Source organism: Pygocentrus nattereri, chromosome 1, assembly GCF_015220715.1.
Source record: "Pygocentrus nattereri isolate fPygNat1 chromosome 1, fPygNat1.pri, whole genome shotgun sequence".
Lineage (NCBI taxonomy): Eukaryota > Metazoa > Chordata > Actinopteri > Characiformes > Serrasalmidae > Pygocentrus > Pygocentrus nattereri.
In genome coordinates this window covers 18,085,857-18,095,633 of record NC_051211.1, presented here as the reverse complement: position 1 = coordinate 18,095,633, position 9,777 = coordinate 18,085,857, and the positions used below count along the sequence as shown (strand labels likewise).

At 40.0% G+C, this 9,777-nt stretch overlaps 1 protein-coding gene across 1 annotated transcript in view; it reads left to right on the top strand.

Moving 5' to 3' along the window:
- LOC108411312 (alpha-tectorin-like) overlaps positions 1-7,786 on the top strand; it is a 22,007-nt gene extending 14,221 nt beyond the window's left edge. Inside the window, exons 15-26 of the mRNA XM_017682807.2 lie at positions 1-70; positions 219-431; positions 2,926-3,114; positions 3,198-3,487; positions 3,838-4,109; positions 4,232-4,351; positions 4,444-4,628; positions 4,782-4,942; positions 5,144-5,389; positions 5,754-5,916; positions 6,833-6,935; positions 7,329-7,786. The exon at positions 1-70 is cut by the window's left edge and continues 127 nt beyond it. Of these exons, the coding sequence (XP_017538296.1) occupies positions 1-70; positions 219-431; positions 2,926-3,114; positions 3,198-3,487; positions 3,838-4,109; positions 4,232-4,351; positions 4,444-4,628; positions 4,782-4,942; positions 5,144-5,389; positions 5,754-5,916; positions 6,833-6,935; positions 7,329-7,336 (2,020 nt within the window). The 3' untranslated portion in view covers positions 7,337-7,786. The remainder of the gene's footprint in view (positions 71-218; positions 432-2,925; positions 3,115-3,197; positions 3,488-3,837; positions 4,110-4,231; positions 4,352-4,443; positions 4,629-4,781; positions 4,943-5,143; positions 5,390-5,753; positions 5,917-6,832; positions 6,936-7,328) is intronic.
- The last annotated feature ends 1,991 nt before the right edge of the window (positions 7,787-9,777 follow it).

Genomic DNA, 9,777 nt, shown 5'->3' with positions numbered 1-9,777 from the left:
CATGAAGAGTGGAGGACTCTGTCTTCCAGTGGAACAATGTGGCTGCTTGTACAATGGATTCTATTATCAAGTAAGTTCCAAATCATTTTTGCATGAAGCCATTTTTTTAAGTCACACCTAAAACAGCACATACACCCCATTATTGTCTGATAATTGCAGCTGTGTATTGTTATTAATCACTTTGACTGTCTAATGACTTAATATGCTTTGTTTTGCAGATTGGTGAGCAGTACTGGACGCCAGGATGTTCACAACACTGCAAGTGCTTTGCTCCCAATGATCTGCGCTGCTCCTCCGCCTTCTGCTCTCCCACCAAGCAGGAGTGTACAGTCAAGAATGGTCTGCTTGGCTGCTACCACAAAATGTCCTCATGCATGGTCTGGGGTGATCCCCATTACATTACATTTGATGGAGCTGTAATCACCTTCCAGGTAGCAAAGGACTTCTTCAAATAGGAACATGAACACAGCTAAATGTTTTCTTGGGGGGTCTAACAAAAACAGTTTTGAAATCTGGTATATATTGAAAAAAGGTTTAAAAACAATATAGCAGTCATAATGCAATTAATTCTTTTGCAAAACTTACCATAGAGCAAATAATGTGGCAAAGTACAGCAACAGTATTGCATAAAACTTCATAAAGCAAAATAGATTATACGTTTGCGTTGCCGAAAGAATGTGGTTCTGTGGTTCTGCTTAAAACTCTGCTTGCAAATTAAACGTGAACTAACTTAATACACTTTTTTCTATGGCAGCAGGCTCCTGCTATCATTTACTAGTCTTCAAATTCTGTATTCTTAGTAATTAGTGAAAGCTATCAGGCTAAGCAGATTACTAACAAACTTTTTAAATTTTGAGAAAGATTTTAAGTTCTAATCTTTAATTGAAGAAGTCACTGTATAACTGCAACATACAGAGCTGAAAATATAGTTACCTCACTTGGCATGTGTTGAAGCTCAATCTGTCATAAAATGTCCACTTTTTTAAATGTCCACTATCTTTAGGTTAATGTACAACTGCAATTCACTTGAGCCTTAACAACAACAAATAAAAATAGGTTAAGGTTTAACACTGAAACTGTGCCTACTTTTATTGGAACTGAGGGATAAGAGAGAACTCTGAAAACTTGGGTTGGAGTTCTGGGCACTTTCTGCCTAAAGCTAGAAGGCCTTTAACTATAGTAGTATTGATGTATGGCTGGAGATCAGGGAGAGGGTGGTGTTGGGGACTGCAAAAAATTACAGGAAATGGAAGATAAGGATGGAAATTTATCAGCCATTAAATTGGAAGATGAAGTTTCAGGCATGGTGCCCATCTGAAATTTCAATTATTTTTATTTAGGGTAAAAAAATTGGATTAAATTAAAAAGTAGAAACAACCAAAATAAATAATGCTTTGTTTAATGTTAATGCAGCTTAGTTATGTTGAGCTTTCTATCTAGAGAAGGCATATGATAGGGTCGAAGTCAGGTGTAGCTGAAACGTATGTTACGGTGGTGCAGGACATGTATGAGGATAGTGAGACAGTAGTGAGGTGTGCAGTTGGAGTGACAAATGGTTTCAAGGTGAAGGTGGGGTTACATCAGGGATCAGCTTTGAGCCCCTTCTTGTTTGCAATGGTGATGGACAGGTTGACAGATGAGGTCAGGCAGGAGGCTCCATGGACCATGATGTTTGCAGATGACATTGTAATGTGTACTGAGAGTAGAGAGCAGGTGGAAAAGAATCTGGAGAGGTGGAGGTTTGCACTGGATTAGAGGAATGAAGGTCAGTAGAGATAAAACGGAATACATGTATGTGAATGAGAGGGAGGCAGGTGGAAAGGTGAAGATGCAAGGAGTAGAGGTCGTAAAGGTGGATGACTTCATATATCTTGGGTCAACCATCCAGAGCAATGGACAGTGTAGAAAAGAGGTGAAGAAGAGGGTGCAGGCAGGATGGAGTGGGTGGAGACGGGTGTTAGGGCTGATGTGTGACAGAAGGATAGCAGCAAGAGTGAAAGTGAAGGTTTACAAGACAGTAGTGCGTCCTGCTATGATAAATGGTTTGGAGACTGTGGCTCTGTCTAAAAGACAGGAGGCTGAGCTGGAGGTGGCGGAGATGAAGATGCTGAGATTTTCGTTGGGAGTAACAAGGATGGACATGATTAGAAATGAGCAGATCAGAGGGACAGTGAAGGTGGAGCAGTTTGGAGATAAAGCCAGTGATGCCAGGTTGAGATGGTTTGGACATGTGTTGAGGAGGAATAGTGGATATATTGGTCAAAGAATGTTGGAGATGGAGCTGCTGGGTAGAAGGAGAAGAGGTAGACCTCAGAGAAGGTTTATGGATGTAGTGAAGGTGGACATGGAGATGGTTGGTGTAAAAGTAGAGGAGGAAGTGGATCGGGCAAGATGGAGGCAGATGATCCGCTGTGGCGACCCCTAAAGGGAGCAGCCGAAAGAAGATGAAGAAGTTATGTTGAGCTTTCTAAATGCAGAGGACTCCCTAGCGATCTGGCATGTACAAAGCATAAACACTTATCAAAAAAGAAGACACAACAAGCCACTGAGAGAAAAGAGGCTGACATGTCCAAATATGCCACAGTGTGATATTTTATGTTAGGAATTATGAAAAATGACATATTTTACAGTCTCAAGACTTCTACTAAGACATTCTAGAAAGAATAGTCATATCTGGGCTAAGCTGTTACACATCAGACCAATCATAAATTAAATTATAATGAATACTTGATTAAATTGGTTTTGTATTATTTCTATAGCAATGCAACAAGACACATATCATTCAAAAGAGAGAGATACACGTCTCTGATTGTTTCACAAACAGGGCCTAAACTAAATGTTGAGAATTCTTGCTACAGTGGACATCACAAATCACAAATGAAAATAAGTAAAAATATTCATATGTTCTATAAAAATCTTCTGCAGGGAACTTGTTCGTATGAGATTTCTCAGACCTGCGGGAACGTTTCTAACAGTGGCCTGGAATTCCGTGTTGTGGCAACTAACATGCATCGTGGGAACCTGGCTGTGTCGTTTGTGTCTGCAGTGGATGTGTGGCTAACCCGATGGGGACAGCAGAGACAGATTACTATTGGACAAAACAGGAGAGTGAAGGTAATAATACCTGCTGTCATTCATGTGGAATATGAGCTTTCCATTCTTTTTCTACGTGAACTTGTTCTCACCTCTTTCTGCAGGTTGATGGGACTGACATGGACTCATCTGCTTTTCAAATCGGCAATCTTGCAGAAGTACATCAGGAGCAAAACTTTGTGGTTGTGAATGCCTCAAACGAGCTCATGGTCTACTTTGATGGTCGTTATACACTTTCAGTAAAACTGGGCCCGAGCTTCCAGGGGTCTGTTTGCGGAATGTGTGGCAACAATAATGGAGACCCTGCAGATGACAAAGCTATGCGCAGTGGAGCCCTCACACCCAACGACAATGTATTTGGCAACAGCTGGAAATCAATTAACAGTGCTGCAGGGTAGATATTGCCGTCTGTATAATAGTTAAAAAATGAAGATAAGTCTACAGCATTTCTGTGGCAACAGTTCCTAGACCATAATTTTGAAATGGCATCCTAAAATAAAAACAGAGGCAATCATTTTGATGAGTAATTATCATAAAAATGCATTAGCTTTGATATCTAGCATAAAATCATGATGGTTGAAATGGTTTAATGTATATGATAAAACATAAATAGGCTGATGAAGAAAAAAAAGCTAAAAGAACAAAGAGATTTAGAAAATTTAAATTAATTTAACCCTGCAAAATGACCATGCAGCACAGTTTCACTGCTTCAAACTGTAAATCAATGTCCTTCGTCTTTTCCAGGTGTGGTGCAAATGACCGGACATTTGATGCAAATGACTGCCCTTTTAGACAGGAGTACTCTGAACTCTGTAGCATCATTACCAACATCAGTGGACCCTTCCAGCTCTGCCATGTCCATGTCAACCCTGAAATTTATTACAATTCCTGTGTGTATGACCTGTGTGTCTATTCATCAGCCAATGATATGCTGTGTTCAGCTCTGGGGGCCTATGAAGATGCTTGTTCCATGGTGGGGCTCCAGATCTCAGACTGGCACTCTGATCTAGGCTGCTGTACGTTTGTTTTGCTGTGGTCAGGCACCCTGTTACAAACTGAAATGTATCTGGACTTAATGAAAACACTAAACTCATTTCTCTAAGGTATTAACATGCTTTGTTACTGTTATTCTCATTAGCGAGGGAGGACCCCTGTGCGGAGCTGAACTGCACTGCAGATGAATGGTGTGGGGAGAAGGATGGCATATATGGCTGCCTCTGTAATGAGAACAATCCTCAACCAAGGCCTCACTATTATGGTAAAGAAAAAAAAAACATTTGGTCTTGATAAAATGCTTAAAGCCAACGTTTCCTGATTTTTTCCTTGTTTTTTTCTTTTGCCATGTCCAAGACTCCACTGAAACTTGTCAAAGCAGCTCTGCCACCATGTCTCTGTCCCGCTGTCAGCTCTTTGAAGCTGGTTTCCCTGCTAACGTCCTGCACCTGAGTGACCCCAGCTGCAGAGGAACAGTCCAAAATGGCAGACTGGTGTTCCACTTTGATAACGATGACCACATCTGTGGCACAAATCTCACGGTACTAAACAACAGCAAAGCATATTGGGTCCATTTCAATTTAAATTGTAACTTAGGTCAAAATATGTCTACTTGTATATATTTACTTGTAATTTATATATAATGGTAATTACTTTTATCACATTCAGCTACTCACAATTAATAATATCAACAGGCCAATGGTACACACTTCATCTACAACAACACTATCCAAGGATTTTCTGACTCAGCAGGAGGATCCATCAGGAGAGATAAACATCTGGAACTGAATTTCAGCTGCGTTTACAAGCTTAGCCAGATAATCACCACGGACACTATATTAAATCCTGTGCAGAGGTGGGACAGGCCACTCCCTGGGTTCTTAAATACCTTTGTTTTAAAATCACACTAATATGAACTTTTGTTCAGCCTTTAGTTCAAGGCTCATAAAAAAGCTCAGATGTATTTCTAGAGATGTAGGGGCATAGATTTGATATCATTTTTTTGTATATTGCTTTGTTATGCATTAACAAGTCTTTTTGTTTTTTTTAAACACAGCATAGTGAGCAAAATCCTTCCAGATGGTCAGGGGATGTATCAGGTCAGGATGATTCCCTATGAGGATGCTGCTTTTTCCCACCCTTACAATGGCACTGTTGACATAGTGGTGGACCAGAAGATCTATGTGGAAGTGAAAGTTCAGGGAGTCGACAGTCGTCAGATTTCCACGGTGATAGATTCATGTTGGGCCACTCCTGTGAATGACAGGAACTACGCTGTCCGCTGGGACCTCATTATTAATAAGTAATAATAAAGGCCATGACTTTCTTTGACTATTTACACAGTTGTATGCAAAAGTTTGGGAACCTAGTGGATTGACTTAATAGATGCCCAAACCTTTGCAGTTGTCACATTTTATTGGAGTTTTTCTAAATACATTAAATGTAGAAAATAAGGGTAATCATGCATTAAAACGTGTAAAATATGTTATATTTATGTTCTATACAAAATTGATGTCAAACTAAATGTCTTGGTGCTGGTAAGCAATGCACTAAATGCAAACATCTCCACACACTAGTATAATGCAGTCATGATTTATGGATTGCTCTTATGTTGCCTCCTCATTATCAAAATCATTTACTGATTTAATGATAAAATATATTTTCAGGTGCCCTAATCCAAGTGACATCTCAGTGGAAGTTCTTCAGAATGGTGTCTCCACAACTGCTCGTTTCTCCTTCAAGATGTTTGCCTTTACAAGAGACAACTCCAGAGTTTACCTTCACTGCGCTATCCACCTTTGCCTTCTGCGGGACAACAATTGTGCTGTGGTGAGTTTGCTAACACTGTGAAATTCACTAAGTTGCAATACAGGGTTCTGAGGTCAGGGACAGATTAATAAATCCTGGTTCCCTGGAAATCAACCTCCCCAGGGCACCTCCCCAACACACACACATACATGCACACAAACAACCATCTGCATGAAAAAACACCTTCCACATAACTGTCGTCAGAGCTATATGATTAGCATCTGAACTATAGTCTTGTAAGCTGTCAGTGTTACTCAGTGGCTCTACGATCAGGAGCAATTCTAGCATCAGAGCTTTAACATTAGTTATATCATTCTATAACATTAATTAGTTGATACACATACAGGCAGTACTAGTCTAGTAGCTTCACTTTAATATCAACACGTAGGCCTCCCAATGGCACTAGATCATGCTTATCTTACTCAAACAGTGGATATTGATTGACTGACAACCTGCAATATTAGCCTTCTACATTAAAAACATTGGATAGGTCTCTTCTACCTGTAACAACTTAATGAGCGATGAGGACTACTAGGAGAATGAAAATGTATCATGTAATTTGCTTATCAGAGACAAACCTGTTTCTAAGAAAAACAACAACAAAAATTATTATTTTTAGGGGCACTAGGACTCACTTTATGGGTGCTTGAGCACCCCTAAAGAGGGGCTAGACATGCCTAAGTCTTTATCTGTGGGTGTTTCACTTGAATCATCTCGAGTGGAAGGCATGGTTTTCTGTGCATATGCGAACATGCCAAATAAACTCATTTAGAACCTTCTAAACAGTCCCAAAACAAACCACCAGGCCACTTTAATTCCAGCAACCTGTGGATAAAAACAATCTCCTCAGGAAATGGACTGATATCACTTACTGAAGCTTTAGTCAGGAAGTCTTCCAAAAGAGCCAATCTCAGAATTTATTGAATGTTTTCTGCAGCGCTGTTTCCCTGGAGTTCGCCATAGAGCTGGCAGATCTGCGGACATCCATGATAGAGCCTCAATCTCTGTGGGGCCTTTCATCTGGAATGCTGGAAGCGCAGGTGAAAACTCATGCTTATAAAGCCACCCTAGCCTACATGTTTTATTTACACTCTTACCAGAGCAAACTAAATATATGTTGTATAACAGCTTGTATAATTGTGTTTCAGAAATGTGGCTGCTGCAGGATTAATACTAATTTTATGAATGGAAAGATGATTTATTTGTAATTTAATATGCCTGTTAATTGTTCAGAAAAGTCTCTTGCAGTACCTACAATTGTACACTAGAATTCGCTAGTTAAAGTTCATGCTATAGAGTTTTAAAACAGGCTTAAATTTTCTTTGGTGCTGGATTCTAAATCTAATACAGATGCACTGCACACACAAACAGCTTACTGCATTGCAATTTGGTAGCTGAGTAACCTCTGCATTCAAATGATTTTATGTTTACAGGTGTATAAATCACAGAGATGCTGAAGGTGTGGATCTACTAGTTCTTCTCTGAAAACAATTTAAGTGTAAACATTGACTAAAGCTTCCGTAATGCTAATCTTCTTGTAATAATCATGCTTTAAAGTGACACTCTGTCTTGGTTTCTCTGTTTAAATGATTTGCATTATTTGGTTGTGGATGAGTTTCTATGTTTTCTATGTTTGATATACACAGTAAAGCAATGTGATAAAACTGTAAGCATGTATCAGCTGTATCTTGGAGAAAGGTGGTTTTTGGTGCTGATTTTGTTGACTGCTGTTATTTGTGTGATAAAATTTGCTTGGTGCAATTACAACACTACTCCAAAGTAAATTAATTGTTTTCTATGCAGCTTTAGATCTGATTATCAGGTGCCTGTAATGTTCTTTCTTGTGATTAAATTTTATCTCTCAATAAATTTCTCTGTAACTGGCATAATACATTTTGTACTTGTTTTACTGATGGTATCATTTATTTCATTGATCATATTTTTGTGATGTTTATAACATTTTATAGTTACATACTGCATAGCAAACATCAATTTCCAAATTCAAAAACAATAAAATTATAGGACAATCTGCTGTGAAAATACAATGTATATATCAGATGTTGAGTGTAGGGTGTCTAGTACTTGCAGTCAAATAGCCTAGCATTAGCTTTGTACCTACCACTTAACTAAAAGTAAACAAACTCTTATATAATTAGCAAGTGTATTTCTTACTCACAGTATCTTACTCATATATAACTTCATTTACTCACCAGCCACTTTATTAGAAACACCTTGCTAGTTAAAGGTTTGACCCCCTTTTGCCTTCAGAACTGCCTTAATTCTTCATGGCATACTTTCAACAAGGTATTGGTTATTTGAGTTACTCTTGCCTTTCTATCACCTGGAACCAGTCTGCCCATTCTCCTCTGACCTCTCACATTAAAGGCATTTTTGTCCACACAATTGCCGCTCACTGGATATTTTCTCTTTTTCTGACTATTCTCTGTAAACCCTAGAGATGATTGTGTGTGAAAATCCCAGTAGATCAGCAGTTTCTGAAATATTCAGACCAGCCCGCCTGGCACCAACAACCATGCCACGTTCAAAATCACTTAAATCACCGTTCTTCTACATTCTGATGCTCAGTCTGCACTTCAGCAAGTTGTCTTGACCACCTTTACATGCCTAAATGCATTGACTTGCGGCCATGTGAGTGGCTGATTAACTATTTGTGTTTGAGTGTATATAACTATGTTCTTTGTTACCTATCTACCTACCTACAAAAGTAGTAGGATTCATCTTCTTTTTATTCTTCTTACGGCTGCTCCCTTTAGGGGTCGCCACAGCAGATCATCTGCCTCCATCTTGCCCTATCCACTGCCTCCTCTACTTTTATACCAACTATCTCCATGTCCACCTTCACTACATCCATAAACCTTCTCTGAGGTCTACCTCTTCTCCTTCTACCCAGCAGCTCCATCTCCAACATTCTTTGCCCAATATATCCACTATTCCTCCTCAACACATGTCCAAACCATCTCAACCTGGCCTCTCTGGCTTTATCTCCAAACTGCTCCACCTTGAAGTCATCCACCTTTATGACCTCTACTCCTTGCATCTTCACCTTTCCACCTGCCTCCCTCTCATTCACACACATGTATTCCATCTTGTCTCTACCGACCTTCATTCCTCTCCTCTCCAGTGCAAACCTAAACCTCTCCAGATTCTCTTCCACCTGCTCTCTACTCTCACCACAGATTACAATGTCATCTGCAAACATCATGGTCCATGGAGCCTCCTGCCTGACCTCATCTGTCTACCTGTCCATCACCATTGCAAACAAGAAGGGGCTCAAAGCTGATCCCTGATGTAACCCTACCTTCACCTTGAAACCATTTGTCACTCCAACTGCACACCTCACCACTGTCTTACTATCCTCATACATATCCTGCACCACCCTAACATACTTTTCAGCTACACCTGACTTCCTCATACAGTACCACAGTTCCTCTCTTGGCACCCTATCATATGCCTTCTCTTGATCCACAAAGACACAGTGTAGCTCCTTCTGACCTTCTCTGTACTTCACTCTCAACGCAAAAATTGCATCTGTGGTACTCTTTCTGGGCATGAAACCAAACTGCTGCTCACTGATCTGACCCTCTCGCCTTAGTCTTGCTTCAACAACTCTTTCCCATACCTTCATGATGTGGCTCATCAACTTTATACCTCTGTAGTTACTGCAGCTCTGCACATCACCCTTGTTCTTAAAAATGGGGACCAGTACACTGCTTCTCCACTCATCAGGCATCCTCTCACTCTCCAGGATTTTGTTAAACAACCTGGTTAAAAAGTCCACTGCCTTCTCTCCTAAACATCTCCATACCTCCACAGGTATGTCATCTGGACCAACTGCCTTTCCATTCTTCATCCTTTTTAAAG